This window comes from Mauremys reevesii, linkage group 1, assembly GCF_016161935.1.
Source record: "Mauremys reevesii isolate NIE-2019 linkage group 1, ASM1616193v1, whole genome shotgun sequence".
In the NCBI taxonomy this organism is placed as follows: domain Eukaryota; kingdom Metazoa; phylum Chordata; order Testudines; family Geoemydidae; genus Mauremys; species Mauremys reevesii.
The window spans coordinates 117729002-117751960 of NC_052623.1; the positions used below are offsets into that span (position 1 = coordinate 117729002).

General features: G+C 42.7%; 1 protein-coding gene across 5 annotated transcripts in view; it reads right to left on the bottom strand.

Moving 5' to 3' along the window:
* Positions 1-7014: 7014 nt before the first annotated feature.
* Positions 7015-22959, bottom strand: part of NCK2 (NCK adaptor protein 2) — a 163386-nt gene continuing 147441 nt past the window's right edge. For all 5 annotated transcript variants that reach the window (XM_039500420.1, XM_039500408.1, XM_039500423.1 and 2 more), the window contains one exon: positions 7015-8416. In XM_039500420.1, coding sequence (XP_039356354.1) covers positions 8222-8416 — 195 coding nt within the window. In that variant the 3' untranslated portion in view covers positions 7015-8221. The remainder of the gene's footprint in view (positions 8417-22959) is intronic.

Here is a 22959-nt window from a genome sequence, read left to right on the forward strand (position 1 = left end):
GGTTGGTGTGTGTGGTGGGACTGGCTCAAATCTCAAGGCCCTGTGAAAGTGTTCTCACTTTCACAGGCCTCACTATTCCACTCAAGGAGTTCTTCACAGCACTAATTACTACTGTGCTGAACTCAACGCTGGAAATTAAAATTTAAAATAAAATCTATTAGTGTGGTCCATTATTCTCCACTACACCTTCAATTACAGTGAGGAGACTTATTCCAGTGGGTGTTACATGAGGACTGGCTAATTTCTAAGAGGATGCTGATCTGATATGCTGTGAAGGAGGGAAAATTCTGGCTGTTCAGAAACAAAAGTGGGTTGCAACTGTTTCCTGGAGTGAGACCTAAATAGCCTATCTTCTCCCCTTCTGAGAACTATCACCATTCCTGTATCTTGACGTGAACACTGACATCACTTCTTCAGGCCTAGAACCCTCACATTCAGTGAATGGAGTTGGTGGTCACTGTCAGAATAGGGGACAAGGGAACAAGATCTACCTTGTAGACAGCAGAATAAATCACTTGAGAGGCAGATCTAATTCTCCACTAAGAGAAGAGTGCATAGGTAACAACCGGTTTAGAATTTGACATATTAATTTCCAGACCACATTGATATGGAAATATTACCACAATATCAGATGTCAAAGTCCACATACAAGACTTGTTCAAGCAAAGAGAAAAAAATATTTCTTACCTGTAGTTTTTTTCTCAGATAACAGAAGCATCCATTGATATGGACGGACATCCACTGCTGGGGGATAATCTGCCTGTCAATGTAAAAATCATACCTTTGTCTACCTTTTTAACCTCTTACTCTTATAGCTAACACTTAATATTATCATAACTGAAAAATTACAGGAACAAAAATCTATTTTTCCAATTTGTTATGAATCATTAATTTTCTGTGGTAAAATCAGCTTCCTCTTCTCTTTGTGTGGATATTTCACACAGCAACGGGAGAGAAAACCCATTTTAATATAAAGAAAAACAATTTTAAAATCACAAAAATTGTCAAGAGGTCTCCGGGGCAAGTGTGGTACCTGAAACTATTACTTAAACAGGAAAAAAAAGACTATATTTCATGTCCTGTCCCTTTCTGTCCACAAACTGCACTCTTTGTTGGATTTTAAATCAGATGTAGTTCTAGATCTGAATGTACACGCTACCTGGTTCTACTAATCAGCAGTGAGGGAATTAACCTACTGTTTTTGTAATATGCTCATTTCACAGGATTCTGCAAGTATCAGACATCATTACTGTACCATGTAGCTCACCTATTAAGTAAATATTGGATTGAGATTTGCTACACAGCAATATACATTTCTGAAGTTCTCAGTGCACAATTGTGTTGTTACCTAAAACACTCCTCTACAGAACAGTAACAAGCAATGAAGCTAGGGTAAACAATTCTGACTCTCCTCTCCCTCCAACAGAGCCTTTAGCCTTTTGTAATGGAACAGGTCAGCTGTAATAGTAATCAGGACTGTGCATGAAGAGGAAAAAAAATCTATTTATATGGAATTTTTCACTTAAGAGACACCAAATAATTTTTAAAGGTATATAAGAATTTACAGTTCCTGCTATAGTTTAAGAGCTTGAGTTACTTCTGCAAATCAATACACCTTTCAGTCATCTTAAATAGTTTTACCAACAATAGTAAGCACTGTGAAATGAGTAGTTTAATTATGAACAACAATTTAGTGTTCACCAGTAGGATCTATGCAGACCAATTAATATGCAACATATTAGTGCACTTTAAAAGTTAAGGAACGTAGGCCATATTTGGATTTACACCTGGGTAACTTTGGTAGGCCAAATGTTCACGTCAGCATTTCTAAAGAATGCTTGAAGAAACTTTTTGTATGTAGGCAAAAGACTATTAGGATAAGGCCACTGACTTGCCCTAAACACTATCCTCAATTCTTAAGACTACTTTGCAAGTGTCATAATTAATCGCCTGTCACAAGAATATGCTGAAATGAGTGAATGCTGACTAGCCATTAATTATTTCATCAATCAAGACATTATATCTAGAACCTAAGTAGAAGTTTGCCTATCAGCTCCTTATCATATGGCATCTTCTTGTGTCCTGTTTTCGGGAGATATCAGTTTGCAGTTAGCAACAAACAGGTTTGACACATACACGCTAGAATGGAATCTTCAATGCAACTCCAAGATTAAGGTGACAGGTCACTGGTCCACAAGGAGATATAACCAACATGCTGGAACTCCTAATTGGACAAGAGTGTCCGCTGGGATGGAGTAGAGGAATCAATGATCCCTACAAAAGATGCCAACTATGCAGACAGAAGGGGGGGCCTCTCTCCCATCAACACAACACCCAAAGTGGTGTCCTGCTCTCCTCTTCCTTGGAAGGGCCACACAAAGGAAGAGAGAACACTGGCTGAGATCAGCCTAAAGTGCAACTAAGAGAGAGGAAAGATCAAGCCCATCACATGTGAAAGCTTAAATGTCATCTTATAATTGATGAAGATAGCAGTAAATATTAACCTGTCCCAAGCTAAAACCAATCATGTGAGACTTTGAGAAAGTGTGAAAAATCTTTCTGTAGAGCAATTCGAGGATCTCAAATTGCTCTAACCCACTAGTGCATGGGTCTCTTTTTGTGTTACTGTTCCCCAAACTAGAGACTAAACCCATAAATCTGTTATTGAGACAGAAAGATCTCTGGATTAAACCAGTATCATTCTAAAACTGCTATAAATCTGGTAATTCAGAAATCACGGTGTCTGTGCCAGACTACCAGAAAGATGCAGGCATTGTGGGAGATAAATACATTAAACAAGACAAGCTTACTGTAATCTTTGTGAACAGTGAAGCTTAATGGGAGAAAAGTAGCCAAAAGGAAGCTATAAAGAAATTATTTTAAGAGTACTTCCCTAAAATCAAGGCAGGCAACAGTCCTTGTCTCTAGCAGACACTGAGATAAACTGCTCAAGCCAAAGGGAAGAACTTCTCCACTTAACCTTCCTATAAAATTTGAAGAGGATTGTTTTCCTCAAATTGCACATTGTAGTTTGATTTAATTGCTAACTGCAGTAATTGGCAAGCCAGATAAATTGAACCATTGACTACTTATTGATTAAATCTCAATTGTAACCTCAACTTGTACCTTTGTAAATTAAGTGAGCAAAACTATAAGCTAACTTAACTAGTAATATATTTCACTTAAATTTACATTTGTGTTATAACTGTTTGTTTAATTAACCCTTGTAGTAAATTTATAAAATATACACTGAATTGGCTTATTATGCAAAAATTCAACCTAAGTAACAAAGTAACCTACGTAGGAGAAAAAGGTAAAATAATTCCAAATAATTCCTGAGTCCATCCTATATTTTTATTACTTAAAACAATGTTCTGTTGTTTCTACAGAAATCATACCCCTGTAGTGTGCATTCCTCCACTGTGTAGACAAGCCCTAAATTTAATTATAAACTAAAATTTACAAACACTGACTTGTACACATTGACAAAGGGGTAAAAACTAGATGGACCAAGGATTGAAAATGACATAGAAATCCTTTCAACTTTAGGTTATTGGTCCAACCTAGACCAGTAGTGAACAGAAATCATAACCAGTAACTATCCAGTTGCTTTTGCCAAGCAAGTTGCTAGTCTAAATTCCAAAAAACCAGTTACTAGGATATCTATTTTTGGGTACACGGACTCATTTTTAGGAGCAGAAACCATTTTTTTCCAAAATTGTTTTTCCTATAATTATACAAAAAGTTAGCCCTTTTTAAAGCCTTTTTGGTACCAATGGAGACGAGTGGGAAGGCACCATTGGTAATTTGATGTAGACGGTGCCATTTTAGAGAAGTGTTTGGACTGCCCGGTCTTTCACAATCAGTACTGAGGGTCTGTTAGAGCTGTGTTTTTCTGACGTGCTCTTGGATCTCCCTGCTCCGACGACACCAGAGGCAGAGTCTTTCACCTCCATGATACTGTCAGGTCGAGGCCTCCCACACCATAGACTTAGGAGATTGGGACCTCTTAGAAACCAGTTCCTTCTTCTGAACCTTCCCTGGGTCCTCCGAGGCCATTCCCCTCTTAAGGGAGACCTTAGCTGAGGTTGAAGGGGCCTCAGATCTGTCCAGAGACAGATGTACTGGGGTGTAGGGAGTGCTCCATCACCAGCAGCTTCAATTTGGTCTCTCGATTCTTCCATGCTCTAGATTTGAGAGCCAGTCAAAAATTACACTTCTGGGAGATATGGGAGTCCCAAGCAGTGGATACACTTAGAGTGGCTGTCCGTGATTTGGATAGCCTCCCGGCAAGAGATGCACTGTTTGAAACCTGGCGAGCCAGGCATGCCCAGCCAGGCCAAATAAGCTCCCCAGAAAAAAAGGATAGGAAAAAAAAATCTCAAACCTCTTACTGCTATGTAATTAATTTTAGACTGACAACACTAAACTAAACTAAAGAAAAACACACCACAGCTCCATCTCAGGCTAATGTAGCAGAGAAAGAACTGAGGGTGGTTTTCCCTCACAGCCCTATATACCCTTGGAGTGAAGCACAAAATTGTATAGAGTGCATGCCTGGGCTGAATGGAGGCTGCTAACAAAAAATCTCCAATCAAGGCTCAAGGTACATGTGAAACTGAAGTAGAGCACCCACAGGGACACTACTTGAAGAATAGGCATTACTGAAACATTGTAGAATGCAAAAAATCAATAGCATATATTGCTATACCAAGTCATAAATTATACAAGATGAACAGCATAAGGCAAAGGGGTGGAGGTGTAGCACTAGATTTAAAAAATTCCACAGAAATTTGTGAAAGAAAATTTCTGAGTGGAAAAGACCATTCAACAGAATATAAAATTCTAAATCATAAGACTACAAATATGCCATACTAGATCATACTAGACCATTGACACTCAAATGTACAAAGGGCAGGATTTGACTATTTTTTATTGTGTTTGTAGAGCACTAGCACAATGGGGTCCTGGTCAATGACCAGGGCTCCCTAGGTGCTATGACAAAACAAATAAATAATAAAAGAAAAGAAGCAGCTAATCAAAAAGATCGTAGTGAGGAAATTAGAATCCTTTAACTATTGCTGCATGTTTAGATACAGCAGTGTATTTTAACGGATTCAGAGAAGATGTGCATATGACTAAATTAAAAAAAAGTGAAAGGCAAGAAAAACATTAAATGGCAGCACCAATAACATTGGCTGAAATAATTAAAAATAGAATAAATGCACTTAGAAAAATCTGATATTATTTGGAAAAGCCAGAATAATTATGTAAAGAAAAATCATGTCTTTCTAATCTACTAAAATTCTTTAAGCCCTGTTAATGAAAAAAAGGAGCTGAAGAACAAGTGGATTAATTTCTGTAATCTTAAAAAACAAAACAAAAACCCAATAACCTCTGACAAGAGGCTGTTATGGAAACTAAGCAGTCATGGAGTGACAGATAAAGGTTATGTCGGGAGTAGAAACTGGCTGAGAAACAGAAATAGTTTCCAATTATTCCTAAAATAGATATTCTAACAGTAGAATATCCCAGCAATCTTTATTAGTACCAGTATTGTTTAGTATAATCATTAAACAACTGTGAAAAAGTGGAATCAGTCAGGTGGAAAAGCTTGCAGAAGACACAAAATTATTTACATCAGTCCAGACTACGAGAGACTGAGGAACTGCAGAGGGACCCAACAAACCAGCATGATTAAATTCAGCACTGACAAAGGCAAGCTAAAACTCATTAGAAAGAATAATATGAATTACTCATATAACATTGCTGGCTTATAAATTAACTGTAACCACTCAGGAAAAAGACCCGTCCTCTCACTGTAGGCAGCTCAATGAACACCTCTGCTCAATACACAGCAGCAGTCAAAACCAAGCAAGGTTAGGATGTATAAAAATCGTGAGAGAAAACAACAACAAGATTGTGATGGCGTTATATAAACTTGTGGTATCCCCTCATTTAAAGTAAAGTATTCAGTTAGATCGCCATATAGAAGGAATCCAGAGAAGGGTGAAGAAAAAAACCTTAGTTTGGTATGGAAATTCCTATGTTCCTAATGTTTGGCCACTGCCTGGAGATGTCAGTACACAAATTAGGACTCTTTATGATAGCAAGGTGACTATACAGATCTGGGTCACTCTTAATCAGTGGTGCCACTACAGAGCTGTCCTATAGAAAGTCAAGCAGATGTCTGATTTTTACTAATAGATTCTATTGAAAAAATGAAGCAACCTAAAAGGGCAGAGAGGAAGGGAGAGAGAGCGTGCGATCGTGCACACACAGGCGTGATAAGAAAACAATAGGCTTGTAAAACTTCCAAAACAGTGTCTGCCCCTCAACATAAGAATGGCCATACTAGGTCAGACCAAAGGTCTATCCTTCCCAGTTTCCTGTCTTCTGACAGTGGCCAATGCCAGGTGCTTCAGAGGGAAAGAACAGAACTGGAAACCATCAAGTGATTCATCCCCTGCTGCTCATTCCCAGCTTCTGGGAAAGCTGCTAGGGACATCATACCTGCTCATCCTGGCTAACGGCCATTGATGGACCTATCCTCCATGAATTTATCTTGTTCTTTTTTTAACCCTCTTTAAAAGCCTTTCTTACACTGGGTTTTCAGTCACCTGTGCAAGTACATAGCAAAGATGATTTAAATAAAAGTAAATCATGCTGCACTGGTATAAATCCTGTTCACGTTACAGAGTCTCAGCCAGTGGCTGAACTCCCAGGGTAAACAAGGAATCATATTTCAATGACAGATAAACAACAAATAAAACAAAAGGTGAAGGCCTTAGGAAACGGCTTCCTTTTGCATTTTCATTAAAGCAATTTATGGTCTTCCTCATCATAGTAATCAATACTGAAAACCTTACAGAGTATATCTCATTACCTATGGTATGTTGCTATTTTTTTTCTTCTTAGATCAAATTCAAAATACACAAATTCCATATTTACACTATTTTACCTTACTAAACCAACACCATGACTACCACTCAAGGATAAATCCAGTACTCCATCTTGACATAATATCTTTTTTATTACAATATCCAAAAAACTGGGTATGCAAGAATTTGAGATCTCAAGATCCCTTCTTCAATCTCAGGAATGTGCCATCTCAAGACTGTATATTTAAACCATAAAGGAGTTTAAATGTAAAGAAAAGAGAAAATGCATTTTCTTCATAAACATTCTGTGTGTCTCCTACTACCAATCCCACCAATCTGTAAACCCTGAAGATTTTCTCTATAAAGCAAATATATATATATCTATATATAGAATAGTGTTGGTAGCCCGCCCACCCTACCCCAAGATCAGTTTTTATTAATCTTCTGTATTAGTGTCAACAATCAGCTACAGATACATATTACTTTGAGAATTAAATACATAATTGTTTAATTCAAACAAGCAGAAGGGCAAGAGGAAAAAGCATTATGTGGATGGCACATTTGGTTGTAGATTACCAAAACATTCAGCCTTTACAATTCAATGATTCTTTCTCTAGCAATCAATGTAAAAAAGAAAATTCCTCTCTGTTGCAATTACAGACCAAAATACACTAGATAGTTTTCTTTTACTACAATCTTACCATAGTAGATTAAGAAGTACTATTACAAAATGCTTTAATTAGTGTACTCTTTACAAAGAGTTAAAGAGGCAATGTAATAGCAGAGTACAGTGTAAAGAGTGCTTCTAGGAACTAGGAATTTTTGTAATATACTACTTGGTAAGCAAAATAGCTACAGAACTCACTGCCACAACTGTTATGTCTACTATATCTCACTTAATTAGCTGCAGCTTCAGTGCATTCAAACTGTGCCCGATGTCTCTCAAAAGAACAGTTCTGTCAGCATGAGCAATTTGAACAGATTAACACTGTTTTGAATTGAAAACACCCCTCGTTTATTGGAACTAACTATGTAAACGTACACAGAAGAGGGGAGTTTAGAACTCAGGCATGAGAGTGAGTGCTTACAACCCCATTTAAGTGAAATTTTCAACCTGAGGGGAGGTCATCTGAGATTAACAGAACCAAAAAGATAAACTAGGCAAACAAAACAAAACCAAACCAAAAAAGGACAATAACAACCAACAGAGCAAACACTTTGGAAAGAGCCCATTCTTTAAGCCTGCTTCAGGGAGTAGATTGCTCTTCTCTATAAAAGTGAATTAGGACCTAAGGCTTGAAAGTTATAAGAGGCCTAGGCGGCATAGTCTATCTTCAACGTCACTGAAGTGCTTTCACAAGATATAACTTTTCCCCGTGTTCACTGGTGAAGATGGGAGCTTTTTTGTAGTGTTCCACCAATTCATCCATTGAAGGAAATCGACGCTGGCCAATACAATAGACATTGTCCACGAGCTGCACCTTGAAATGTTTGTTCTTCCCTGATGCCTTTAGAGATACTGAGAAGTCACTGGGCTGTTGAAAGAGAGAGAGAAAAGAATTATTGCAAAGTGGTCAAAGAGAAAACACAAATTTGTGGTTTAAGGAGCAAACTGAGATATAAAGTAACTACAATATACTCTACTCTTTGTACAATAGTATGGTGCTTTAGCTACTTAAGAAATCCATTATTCAATAAATAAATTCCCCCCATTATTAATATGTGCAGTTAATGGAAAGCTCCCCAGCTACATAGTCTAAAGTAGCAAGTTACATGACTAAATTGCAAATAGTGCAAAACTTACTGGCTCAAACTAGCATCATAAGAATGACAAGACCAGAAAAAGACTTGTGTCATGTATGGTTTTTTCTACTGATAAACTCTCCCTAAAATCAATATTCTATTACAATATTGCTTGGCTGAGGTAAGGCACAGAAGGGAAAATTCCCATGACTTTTAAAAATCATGACCACAAGAGGGCCTTTCTTGCTCTGTGTTACAAATGAAAAAACTTTCCACTCTTAAACTTTGTTAAAAAAATATGAGGAACAGCTCTTGTTTATTTTCATTTTAAGAAAGTAGTATAGGACATAGAATACACATTTACAATACAAATCACCCAAATATAAGACTAACCACATACAGTGAAATGCAATTTTTTTAACAATTATTTGAAAGATAAAACAGAACTATTCCATTTACTATTTTTGACATCTAGCAACTTTTTCCATGTACCAGCACATTGATTGCTTTAGTACATAGCATTAAAGTGAACATAAATAAATGGCTGCAAATGTTCTCCATGTCTACAACATTTCCCCATGCTCACATGTGGCTTGGCCACTCCTTCATCCTACTGCCACTATATTTTAAAAAAGAGTGAACTTCCAATTTGTAGTTTTTATTTCATTGAACGTTCATTAAATTTAATACTAATTCTCACTTTAAATTCTTCCCAGTAGTTTTGGGCCCAACTGTTGAAGTTGGGCTCTTCTGTAGTATAAATATTTAATAATGATAGCAACATTTATATAAATCAAAAGTTACGCAGCGAATGTCCACTTGACTATACCTCTAAGATCTGATCTACGCTACAGAGTTAGGGTACGTCTACACTACGGGATTATTCCGATTTTACATAAACCGGTTTAGCAAAACAGATTGTATAAAATCGAGTGTGAGCGGCCACACTAAACACATTAAATCGGTGGTGTGCATCCACGGTCCGAGGCTAGCGTCGATTTCTGGAGCGTTGCACTGTGGGTAGCTATCCCGTAGCTATCCCATAGTTCCTGCAGCCTACCCCGCCCCTTGGAATTTCCGGGTTGAGATCCCAGTGCCTGATGGGGCAAAAATCATTGTCGCGGGTGGTTCTGGGTAAATGTCGTCAGTCACTCCTTCCTCTGGGAAAGCAACGGCAGACAAGCATTTCACGCCTTTTTTCCCTGGATTGCCCTGGCAGATGCCATAGCATGGCAATCATGGAGCCTGTTTTGCCTTTTGTGACTGTCACCGTATGTGTACTAGATGCCGCTCACAGAGGAGATTCAGCAGCGCTACACAACAGCATGCTTTTGCTTTTGCATGACAGCAGAGATGGTTACCAGCCATACTGTACCATCTACCATACCATAAATTGGTAATAAGATGATCATGGTTACCAGTCCTTTTGCACTGCACCATTTGCTGCTGTCGTAAGTGCCCCTGGCTGATCTCAGCCAGGGGCGCAAAAGCCAAAATTGGGAATGACTCCCTGAGTCATTCCCTCCTTTTTGGTATCTAAAAATAGAATCAGTCCTGCCTAGAATATGGGCAAGTGTACTAGAGAACCACTGTATCATAGAACCAGAGAGCACAGCTGCTCTGTGTCAGATCCTGCAGAAATTATGAGCTGTATGCTATTCACAGGGGGTGCTCCTGCAACAACCCCACCTGTTGATTCCGTTCTTCCCCCAGCCTTCCTGGGCTACCATAGCATTGTCCCCCCACTTGTGTGATGAAGTAATAAAGAATAAGGAAAAAGACATAGTGACTTGTTAGTGAGAAATGAGTGGAAGGCAGCCTCCCGCTGCTATGATAGTCCAGACAGGACATTAAGCAGTGTGGAGAAGAGGAGCCCAGCATCCCACTGCCAGTCCAGGGGCAATTGAATCTTTTCTTTACACATGAAGGGTGGGGGCTGATGGAGCTCAGCCCCCTGTTGCTATGATGAAGACGGTTACCAGCCATACTGCACCATCTACCAGGAAAAATTAGGAGCAGGTGCCCTTGATTGACCTAACTGACGCTAGTCGGCATGGTTACCAGTCCTTTTGCACTGCCCCATGTGCCAATAGGCTGATGATGACGATGGATATCAGTCATACTGCACCATCAGCCACCCATGGTGGGGGGGGGGGGAGCAAGGATGTTGGTGTTGAGTGCTGCAGCATCCCGTCTATCTGCAGCATTCAGTAAAGATAGGGTGACATGTAAAAGAGTCAAGAGAGGATTGTTTTCCCTTTCACTTCTGGGGGTGCGTGGGGGGGGGTGCGTAAATTGCCGAGCTATGCCCTGACCCACCGCGGACACTGTGTTTGACCCTAGAAGCATTTGGAGCTCAGCCAAGAATGCAAATGCTTTTCGGAGACTGCAGGAACTGTGGGATAGCTTGAGTCCTCCAGTCCATGAGCGTCCATTTGATTCTTTGGCTTTCCGTTACACTTGTCACGCAGCAGTGCGCTGAGTCCCTGCTATGGCGTCTGTCTGGAGATTTTTTTAAAATGATTTTGAATTTCGTCTTCTGTAATGGAGCGCTGATAGAACAGATTTGCCTGCCCTTACAGCAATCACATCCGCATGGTCCATGCTGGAGCTCTTTCTTTATTTTGATTTTTAACTGCATCGCCACACGTGCTGATCGGAGCTCCACGCTGGGCAAACAGGAAATATTCAAAAGTTCGCGGGGCTTTTCCTGTCTACTGGCCACTGCATCCGAGTTCAGATTGCTGTCCAGAGCGGTCAGTGGTGCACTGTGGGATACCACCCGGAGGCCAATACCGTCGATCTGCGGCCACACTAACCCTAATCCGATATGTTAATACCGATACTAGCGCTACTTTTCTCGTTAGGTAGGAGTACAGAAATCGATTTAAAGAGCCCTTTATATCGATATAAAGGGCCTCTCAGCGTGGACGGGTGTGGCATTAAATCGGTTTTACGCTCCTAAAACCGGTTTAAACGCTTAGTGTAGACCAGGCCTTAGATCGATGCAAGGCAGTTTACTTCAACATAATTATGGAAGAGTCTACATTTAAATTTTGCTCTCGCTTATGTAACTGCCCCTCTACGCCGACTTAACACCACTTTCATAAGCGGCATAGAGTTAAGGTTGAAGTAATTGGGTCAAAGCAGTATCAGCATAGACACTGCATTACTTACGTCGACTGTTACTGGCTTTCAGGAACTGTCCCACAATGCCCCACACTGACAGTACAATCAATAAAAGCGCTCCTGGTGAGGACATACACTGCTGACACAAGGAGCAAAGTGTGGAAAAGCACAAGAGGTGTAATTACTGCAGCAGCTCTATGCCAATGGAAGGTAGGTTGACTTAATTTTGTAGTGTAGACATGGCCTAAATTTACTTTTCTATCAATGTCTCTGGTACAGAATATAATCACAGCTCTTACGGTAAATCAAACAAACATCACTGTGAATGCATTCTATATTCTAAGTCCTGTGTACTTATTGACACAATTAGACCAGATTCACAACATGTGGCAACAACTCCTAATTTCTGTGGCAACAATCCCTAAATTCCACAATAACATTAATTTATTCCATTGTCACGAAACACCATTTATTCCCATTTACTCCCACACAAAAACAGAACTATGGCTATTTTAACTGAAAATTCGTATTGGCATAACGTTCATGAGAGATTATTTTTGACAGTGACTACTTTCGTGGATGAGTTTTCACTATGCTCTCCAGGCAGCCCAACTCCACTCCCTGGGACTTTGCTCCTGTGATGCTGTCCAAGCAGCCCGGTTCAGGCCATCCCTCTGTCTGCATGTGTCAAAGAAATTTGGAGGACAGGAGTGCAGAGCTTGTAGATGGTTTTACATCTCATTTCCCTGGATCCAAGGGCTTCAGCTACTGCACTATTCCCCAGCCAGCCTAACTTGCCAGTTGAGCTGTGCAGAGAATGGTAATTCAGTTTCATTGAGGATTTTGATATTTCACAATTTAGTTTTGTTCCAATTAGGAATGAAAACCAACATTTTCTAAATTCTCCACTAAAGAGTCCTCCAATGTGGTCTGCTGAGGAGCTGGGCAGGGAAGCTGGCAGGGTTCTGGCGGATCGCTGCCTGGGTTCAACTGGAACTTTGCTGAAACTGAACCATCTCAGTGAAACGTTTAGCTTTTAATGAATCCACAAATTCTGATGAACAATATTTCATTGGAATTTTGCCAACTAGCTCTATTTGCCAGCATAAATTCTTAGATTCCATTCCTCTTCTCTTCCTCCCCCAACCCCCTCCACCACTCCCTGGCTGTAAATTGTATGTTAGCTCTGTCTCTAACCCCCTCCTGCCTGAGCTCAAAGGAACAGTGCAGAGTTTTCACTGTAATCTGATTAACTCCCCCTAGTGAGGAAAACTGGAAGACAAGAGGCAGCTGCAGACCAGTCTTGACCAAAAAGGGAAACTGAATACAAAGTATCAGGAGCTTGCCTGCAAAAGCCAGATGCTGTGGATCTGCAGAGTCCATGGGCCCTAACTGAGATGAACAGGGAAGTACACAGTTTTCAGAGCTATTGTTGCAGGCTCTCTGCACTGCATTGGTTTCAAATCTGTTCATGATTTCAAAGATCATCTTCATAATCATAAGAACTAGAACCATTCACTTAAAAAAAAAGCTGAGACTGGAGCACAATTTTGCAGCAAGGGATGAATTCTGCAGAAAATTCTGTTACTGCCGAATCACAGAACTGTCAAAGGGCACTGGCAATGGATAGCATGCCACCAACTTTACTTTAAATACGAAAGCTAACAGCACAGGCCTGTAGGAAACAATTTAGTAGGGCTAGCATGGAAGGGAGTAATAGAACACCAGCTTGTGAGAGTCTGAGAAAGAAGACCAAACCTTAATATTAAAGTCCTTCTAATTCTTTCTTCTGTAGGGAACACCTAGGGAAAACTCATTTAAAAATACTACCTGAAAAAAATCACTATAATAACTGAAGACACAGGTATAAACAGAATGCCAGAATATGGAACTTGAAAAGCTACATCATGTCTGAAGCAAAACCAACAACTAAGCTAATCCTTTTGAGCCTTGTGGAGATTTAGTACCCTCCTATTGGGTGCAGTGTTGTTATCAGAGCCTCAAAGCTATGATCTCACGTATACATGTCAAAGCTCTTTACAAAGGTGGGTAAGTATTGTTATCTTTATAAAGATGAATAGAGAGGTTATGACAGTGAGTCAGTGGCAGAGCTCAGAACAGAACTTATGCCCTGTGATTGTCAGTCCTGCGCCCGAGCCACTGGCCCACACTTGCTACCATGTCATGTAGCCACACAAACTCCAGTATGTTATTGCACTGTTACCACATTGCTTTGCTTTTTCTGACACTTGAAATACAGTTCTGACTGAATATTCAATATTTCATTTTTTCTCCAGTCCCAAAGTTGCTAATTCGATTTTTGTATAATAGAAGAATTTAGCATTGCTTATTTTTCACCACAGCATGTTGTGAAGTTGCACCCTTTTGATGAACTCATAGTCTTAAAACTGTGGAACAGCCTGTATAACTCTCTTGTGAGAGCCATCATCCAGTACAAAGAGATGGAAGAGCTTGAACAGCTGTTGCAAAAAATTTGAAACCCCTTTATTGGCCTCAAATTAGAGAGTAACAAGAATACAAGAAGAATCTGTGAAAATAATTGGATTTGTATTTATTTTGGTTCCTTCTCACTGCAATATACAAGTTAAATATTCAGAGAACGTTTTAAAAAATACCTATGTAAACTATTGCTCTTTAAACTTAATCTTACCATGCTACAGTGTGGTGGTTGAATGCAGCCTGAACTGGTTCCTTGCTGTCCTTGGATTTGTTCCAAGTTTGTTTATTTTTAAAACTGTTTTTAGGCCATTCTCTTTCAGCTTCTGGCAGATTTTCTCTCTTCTCCCACTTGAATTAACTGCTACATTTAGATGGATTGCATGCAAACTTCTCTTGCATAAAAGCCTCAGAAGTTACATACACTCCCTAAAATCACATTACAAGTAAATCTGAGTCTCTAGAACCTAAAAGGCTGTCTGGTGATTCTGCAGCAGGATTATACAGCATTATATAGCATCATGGCAGGGATTTACCTGAATTTCCCCATCACCCCCACCCCCCACCCAGAGGTGGTCAACAGTACACACTTTAAAAGCATAAACAATAGATGATAAAACATTGGCACCGGAAAAAGCATAAGAGGTTTGAAAAGCATGAACAGAGACTAGCTTCCTCACATAGCTGTTGTTTTTTTATGAGAAGGTTGGTGCATTTGTTTTGGCGATGTTGGCCAACCTAATAATTTCAAATTATGATTTGAGCTCTCCCCTGACAGCTAATGATGAGCTCGAGGGTGGGGTTGCAGGAAGGCTTCAGGACCAGATTATATTTACATGAACACACCTACTCTGCCTAGGTATCTATCAGACAGAGAGCTATCTTGCCCAAATGATCGATTTTGCCTGGTGCCGGGTTACAAATCACTTTAGTATTGAATGTGGGGGTAATGGAATGTTATCCTTGTTATATGAGTAAAGGGCAGAAGGGCTGTATTTAGCCTGTCCTGAATGAGGGGGTCACCCACCTTCAACTGAACTGCACTTGCTAAGCAGTGGGTTTGGATGCCAGATCCCAGTGGGGAGAGAGAGAGAGAGAAGGGGTGGGGACAAGTAATTTACTTGGTGGCGTGGGCTCTGCCTAAGAATCATAAGTACCATTTGACCTATCCTTCTCCCCTGTTTGAAGATAGAGCTGATTAGGCTTGATAGAGAGTTTTTTTTTTTTTTAAAGTGAGCACTAGAGCTGAAATCACAGATAATCAGGTGTAAGTGCTTAGACCTGCTGGGGGACAGTGTTTCGGTGGAAGAGACAGCCCAGCCTCTAGCACTGAGGTTCTCCCACTGAGAGCTGTGTGGAACCTCAAGGGACCGACTTGCAGAGCTCACAGTGGCAGCAGAAGCTGATGGCACAGCACCACTGGTGACTGAGCTAGTGGCGAGTAGCTGGGGGAATGAGCAAAGTGCCTTTTCCCCCACCACTATCCAAGGTGGGAGGTGAAATCACACAAAAGAAGCTCTGAACTCTGGGTCTCCACTGACCAAGGATAATAACTATGAGTGGAATGCAGTGGAGGGAAAAGGGAGAGGCATGTTAAAGGAACATTTGTTTATTGGACTACGTTATCATGATTTTGCTCCAGAATGCCAGCATTGTGACTGGGAAACTTATATAAATATACATTTCCTAATAGGCCAAGATTTTTAAAATGCCTTCTCTTCACATTTTCCAATTCCAATACATCTTTTTTTGAGATGAGGTGACCAGAACTGCACCCAATATTCAAGATGTGGGGGTACCATGGATTTATATAGTAAAAGTGGAGGAGCTTGGTTTGCCAAACTGATCAGCAAAGCCAATGCTGGCAAACTAAGTGAAAAGGCTGCAAAATACCAAGCCTCTGGACTAAATTGACATACAGAAAAAGCCTTATAAGCCAGTCACTGTCAAAGTCAATTTTAGAAGTACTTAATGAGGCCGTTAAGAATGTTGGAGACCCAACACAGTTTATGCGAACAAACATGGTGGTCACATCATACTTTCTATTTAAGCAAGAGATATCACACACTACAAAATGGAGGCCAATGTTAAGTACATCGTCACTTGTTAATCCTGAAGTCGGACAATGGTTCCTAACAAAACTGGCAAATGCTCACCATTTTTCTGCAAGAAACTCAACTGACTGTTTAGAAGCATACTGTGCAACAGTGGAAGACTAAGCAGCTGAAAAAGTAAAGAACTCTCTCACCACATTAAAAAAATGTGCATACATGGCTGATGAACGCACCGATTCAAATAGGATTCATTTGTCCTTACTGAATTTCATCCTATTTACTTCAGAACATTTCTCCAGTTTGTCCAGATCATTTTGAATTTTAGCCCTATCCTATCCAAAGCACTTGAAATCCCTCCCAGCTTGGTATCATCCGCAAACTTTATAAGTGTATTCTCTGTGCCATTATCTAAATGAGTGGTTCTCAAACTTTTGTACTGGTGAACCCTTTCACATATCAAGCCTCTGAGTGCAAACCCCCTTATAAATTAAAAACACATTTTTCTATATTTAACACCATTATAAATGCTGGAGGCAAAGCAAGGTTTGGGGTGGAGGCTGACAGCTCGCAACCCCCATGTGGGATAAGTAATGAGAAACACTGAGGTTGTTTTGCTTCTGAGATAAATTAATTACGCTGGATCTGCGTGTAAAGACCTGGCTCTGGGTTTGTTTTCATTAGTTAATTAACTGTAATTAGGAGAAGGAGCTAGACAGGTGTGTCGGATGTTAATTATCCCAACTAGTTACAGTTGTTTCTGTTACCTTAATTAACCAATTGATCATTACCTGATTGCTGAATGAAACTATGTATAAAAGCATGCTGGGATAGAATAAAGGAGAGCTCTGCTTGTGATCAAACTGGTTGGTCAGACTTTGTTCCTGCTCCCGCGATGCAACAAATGGTGACCCCGATGTGATGATTGAAGATAGTGGTGGTGGCCTGAGTTGATAAAAAGAAAAAGAGGGACGCGCCTGAAGTTTCAGCGTCGGGCGTCCGAGAAGAAGAAGAAAAAAAAAAAGAAGAAAAAAAAAAGGCGGCAGGACGTCCGAAATAGAGAAGCGCGCCTGAGTGTCAAGCAGTGGCTGCAGGGCGTCCAAAGAAGAAGGACGCATCTGAACAGAGTTGTACGGCTGGGAACCATAAAGCGTCCAAACGGAGAGAAGCGCCTGAAGCCCAGTGCCGAGCGGTAAGCTGCAGGGCGTTTAAAAAAAAAAAAAAAAAAAAAAGGGGGAGACACACCTGAATCTAGAGGTGAGCACTAAAAATGGGAGCCGCTGCGTCTGCAGAGGAGAAAATGGTGCATGAAATTCTGACACGCATCACGGAGCGACGGGGAGAAAAGTTCCCCTCTGATGCATTATCCCGCTTACTACAGTGGGGACGTTCAAGGGGACTTTCTGTTTCACCCAATACAATATTTGATAAAACTGTGTGGGAGCGGATGGGCTGTGAACTTTGGAAATCAGTGGCTCAGGGTGACAAGGAAGCCTTCTCCCTGAGTCCAATATGGAAGAAGACAACAGAGATAGTGGAAGCCTTTGCAGCCGAGGCAGGAGTACAGGCGGCTCTCTCAGACCTTTGTCACCCAACGCCCGGAATACCCTCCGTTTTGCCGGTTGGAGCCAGGGATTTTTTTGGTGGTGAGGACACAGTAATACCCTTGGCTTCCGACCCCTTCCCTATGGACGATGTTGCCTCTGCTACGATGCCATTACCCTCCAACGTAGCTATTGGCCCTGATATAATTGATCCTGCTTCGGTCCCGCTACCGCCCGATACACCCGAGCCTATGGAGACAACTTTGCCATATGCACCCCTTTCAAAGCCGTGCCGTATCCACGGGGCCTGGGGGTGTCATGAATGCGGGGAAGTAGAGGAGGCTCGGGTGAAACATGTGCCATCACAACCATGTTCTGATTTTACTCAGTTTACCCGGTCTGATGCTCTTTATGAGGAACTGCAGCGCCAGGGTCGACAACTGCAGGCCATTTTTAACAAATTGGATCAAAAACAAGGTTTTCCAGCTGGATCATCACGGTCAAGTCTTCACGAGTGTTTCCGTCCGACTTGCCCTTCTGCCCCACCTGACCCCGGGGACCCTCCGGACCCAGTACAGCGTTGGCATGGGGTCATAAAGGAAGCCATCCTTGAAGGGCTGACACCTGAGGCCTTTCCAGTAATTACGCCAGACCCTCAACATCCTAATCACCGACAATGGGCCCCTTTGGATTGGAAATTGATCCGTGAGGCACAGAAATCAATTATGGCTTATGGACTAGATAATCTATATGTACAGTCTCTTATCGAACAGGTATTTACGGGCCAGGCGATGTGTCCATATGATGCAATTAAACTAGCTGATCTACTTCTTACACCCACGCAAAAACTGTTGTGGAAAGATGATTGGGCCAAGAGAATCGACTTGGCCCTTGTCCACAATCTGGATCTACCGGACGGTGATCCCCGGCACGTGGCCACTACTGAGATGCTTTTGGGAGCCGGTCGTTTTGCTGACCCACATCTGCAAGCCCGTCTGGACCCCCGAATCCTGCAGCAATCACAGGAACTAGCTTTGGCTGCCTTTAAGGCGGTGCCCCAGATGGGGAAGCCGAACCCGCCCTACGCTAAAATTACTCAAGGCCTATCAGAACCATATTCCACCTTTTTGGATCGTCTCCGAGAAGCTATTGATAGATCCCCTAATCTGACGCCAGAAGCCAGGACTGCAGTTGGCCTTGATCTCGCCACCCAGAATGCGAATCCCACTTGCCGCCGTATCTTAGCTACTTTGCCCAAAACTGCGTCCCTAATGGAAATGATTGAAGCATGTAATAAGGCCACTATGTTTGAGGAGACGGATAAGGCAGCAATTCATGCTGAGGCACAGGCCTCTGCACTAGCCGTGACGTTACGACCTCTGCTCGGGCGACGATGGGGGGCTAAAAGATCAACCCGGCCGGCTGGCCCTTGTTTTGGTTGTGGAAAACCCGGGCACCTCTGGCGGGATTGCCCAATGCAAAATGGGCAGCGAACCTCTGATATGTCATCTAGAGCTGCAACAGGCGCTTGTACACGACGTAATAGGTTTGGGCAGCGAACCTCTGATATGTCTTCTAACTCTGCAACTGGTGCTTGTGCACGATGTAATAAGTTCGGACATCATGCCAATGATTGCTGGGCGCGTTACAAGAAAGATGGAACACCGCTGCCGGGAAACGGATCACGGAGCGCCCCTCGGAGGAGCGCGACGATACAAGTACCTCCACCTACCAACCCGGCTGCCTGGAACACCTCACCGGAGCAACCCGTGGCAGTGCCGGAGTGGACCTGGCCACGGCATCAGATGTAATTCTAGAGACTGATAAAGTTCAAGTTCTTCCTTCTAACACTGATGGCCCATTAGGATTTGGACTAAGTGCTCTTTTGATTGGCCGTTCGTCTACATCAAAACAGGGTATTTTTGTTTTACCTGGCCTTATTGACGCTGATTATACCGGGAACATTGGGATAATGGTACGCGCCCTCTGCCCCCCTGTAACTATAATTGCTGGCACGCGCATTGCTCAACTAATACCCTTCAAGGGATGTGTACCCCGATCGACCCCGATTGATCGTGGGTCCCGAGGATTTGGATCCACTAGCCCTCCCCAAATTGCTTTTGTTATGGACATTACTTCGCGCAAGCCCACCCGTACTGTTCGGCTTCAAGGGTCCGATGGGCGGCAGATTATTCATGACGCCTTGCTGGATACAGGGGCCGATGTGACTATAGTTCCCGCTCGGTTTTGGCCGGAATCTTGGCCCTTGCGGGATGCCGCCACACCGGTGACCGGCATTGGTGGGACTCAATTGACTCGCATTAGTGTAAATTTTATTACCATTTCTGATGTGGAAGATCCGGCCACAAGCGCAAAAGTTCGCCCCTATGTAATGCCGGCTCCGATATGGCTTTTAGGTCGGGACTGTTTAAGTCAGTGGGGCATTGTGTTGCAAAATTCACCTTTTGCTTAGCGGCCACTGAGGGGCGACCGATCCTACAGCTGGAATGGACAACCACCACGCCGGTCTGGGTCGCTCAGTGGCCGCTGCCTAAAGATAAGCTCGCCCGGGTGCATGAACTTGTGCAGGAACAATTGGCTATGGGCCACCTTGAACCTTCTGTTAGCCCTTGGAATACCCCTATTTTTACCATTCCCAAAAAGTCTGGGCATTGGCGTTTGTTACAAGATCTACGCTGTCAATGCTGTTATGAAGGATATGGGTGCCCTCCAGCCTGGGCTGCCCACACCTACTATGCTTCCGCATGGATGGCCTCTGCTTGTTGTTGATTTAAAGGACTGCTTTTTTACCATTGCCTTGCATCCCGCGGACCGCGAGAAATTTGCCTTTTCTGTGCCTTCTATAAATAAGGCTGCACCTGCCCGGCGGTATCAATGGACTGTTCTACCACAAGGTATGAAAAATTCTCCTACCATTTGTCAATCTTATGTTGCTTGGGCTATAGCACCCCTGCGATTGGTGCACCCTGATTGGATTATTTATCATTATATGGATGATCTTTTGTTTACTGGCGCTCATTTTGCTGTGGATGCGGCGATTGCTGAAATTGACTCAGTTTTGCGAAAGGCTGGGCTGGTAATTGCTCCCGAAAAACTTCAGCGGCAAGCCCCATATCGGTATCTTGGTATGGAAATTACGGATTCAATTGTACGCCCGCAGAATTTGACCTTTCGGATGGACATTCATAATTTACATGATGTTCAGCGCTTGGTGGGCGATTTGCAGTGGGTTCGCGGTCTTTGTGGTATAACTAATGAGGATCTTGCACCCTTGGTTCAACTGCTTCAAGGTGGACGTGCTCCGGATGAACCTCGCTCTCTGCAGAATCAGCACCAGGTTGCCTTACGAAATATTGCAGATAAACTTGCAACACGTTATTCGGGGCGTATTTATCCGGACTTGCCCATTTTTTTGGCAATTTTTTCCAAAGATGCCTCTTTGGAAGCTTTACTTTTTCAATGGCATGAGGCCCTTTCCGATCCACTGGTGGGCATTGAATGGCTTTTTCCACCTTCGCACTATACCACAACTGTGACTACGCGGCTTGATGCGATTGCTCACCTCATTTCTATGGCCCGATGCGTTTGCTGGCCATTGCAGGTATTGACCCTCATACCATTTATTTGCCCTTTGATGATGTTACTGTGACTCAGTTGCTTGCTACTCACCTTTCTTTTGTACTTGCCACCATGGATTACGCCGGTTACTTTAGTAGCCATTTTCCCTCACATCGAATTTTTGCTACCACGCTTCCTCTGGAAAAAGCCCTAATGTTGCGATCTAGTCCAGTTGCTGGTCTCACCGTTTTCACCGATGCCAGCGGCAGTGCCCAGCGTGCAGGACTTCTTTGGTTTATTGACGGCCATTGGCATCATGAGTTTGTTCTTGCTGAAGGCTCCCTGCAGGTTCTAGAGCTTCGTGCTATTGTTCGCACTTTTGAAAAATGGCCCGATACCCCTTTGAATATTGTCAGTGACTCTCTGTATGCTGTAGGTGTGCTTCAGCGTTTAGAACGCTCCCTGTTGGGCCGTGTTACGAATTCTGTTTTATGGACTGCTCTTCTTCAGTTATGGCATCTCTTAAATGCTCGACGGTGCCCTTATTTTGTTATGCATATTAGGAGCCACTCTGGATTACAAGATGGTCTTGCCGAGGGCAATGCGCTGATTGATCAGTTAGTTGGCGTTGCCCATGTTCCGAATTCATTTGCCCAGGCACGGATTTCCCATGAATTTTTTCATCAGTCTGCCCGTGCTTTAGCACGTCAGTTTGCGATTTCTATTACTGACGCTCGTGCTATCGTGGCCTCCTGCCCTGATTGTCAACAGCATGTATTGCCCCTTGTATCTGGTGTTAATCCCCGTGGCCTATTGTCACTTCAAGTTTGGCAGTCTGATGTTACTACGTTTGCTGAGTTCGGCACCTTGCGCGATATTCATGTTACCATTGATACCTTTTCTGGCTTTATTTGGGCGACAGCTATGGCCTCTACTAGCTCTCGTGATGTGATTAAGCATTGGCAAGCATGCTTTGCCGTGATGGGGGTTCCTGCCCTCATTAAGACTGATAATGGCGGGGGTTATGTTTCTCATCGCACTGCCCAGTTTCTTTCCCACTGGGGTGTGCAGCATTCTACGGGTGTACCTGGCAATTCTACTGGGCAAGCTATTATTGAGCGTGCTCACGCCTCTTTGAAGGCGCTCCTCTTAAGACAAAAAGGGGGGATTCGTAGTGAACGGGCAGACGCTTTGGACAAGACGCCTGCCGCTCGCTTACTGAAAGCTCTTTATGTACTTAACTGGTTACATGTTGGTAAAAACAACCAGGTGCCCCCTGCAATTAAACATATCAGCGGGATGACTGGGGAAGAGCAGGGTATGGCCCCCCGACCCTTGGTCAAGTGGTTCGATTATCAGCAGCAAATATGGAAAGGACCAGTTGACTTGCTAACATGGGGCAGGGGTTATGCGTGTGTTGCCACTGATGCAGGTCCCAGGTGGATACCAGCGAAGTGGGTCCGGCCTTGGCTGCGTCCTCCGGAGCGACGGCAGGCAGATGCGGAGGAGCCTCACGAGACGCGCTCAGACGTCGCGGATCCAGAGCCCCCGGAGGAGAGCTGTTTGTTAGCTTTG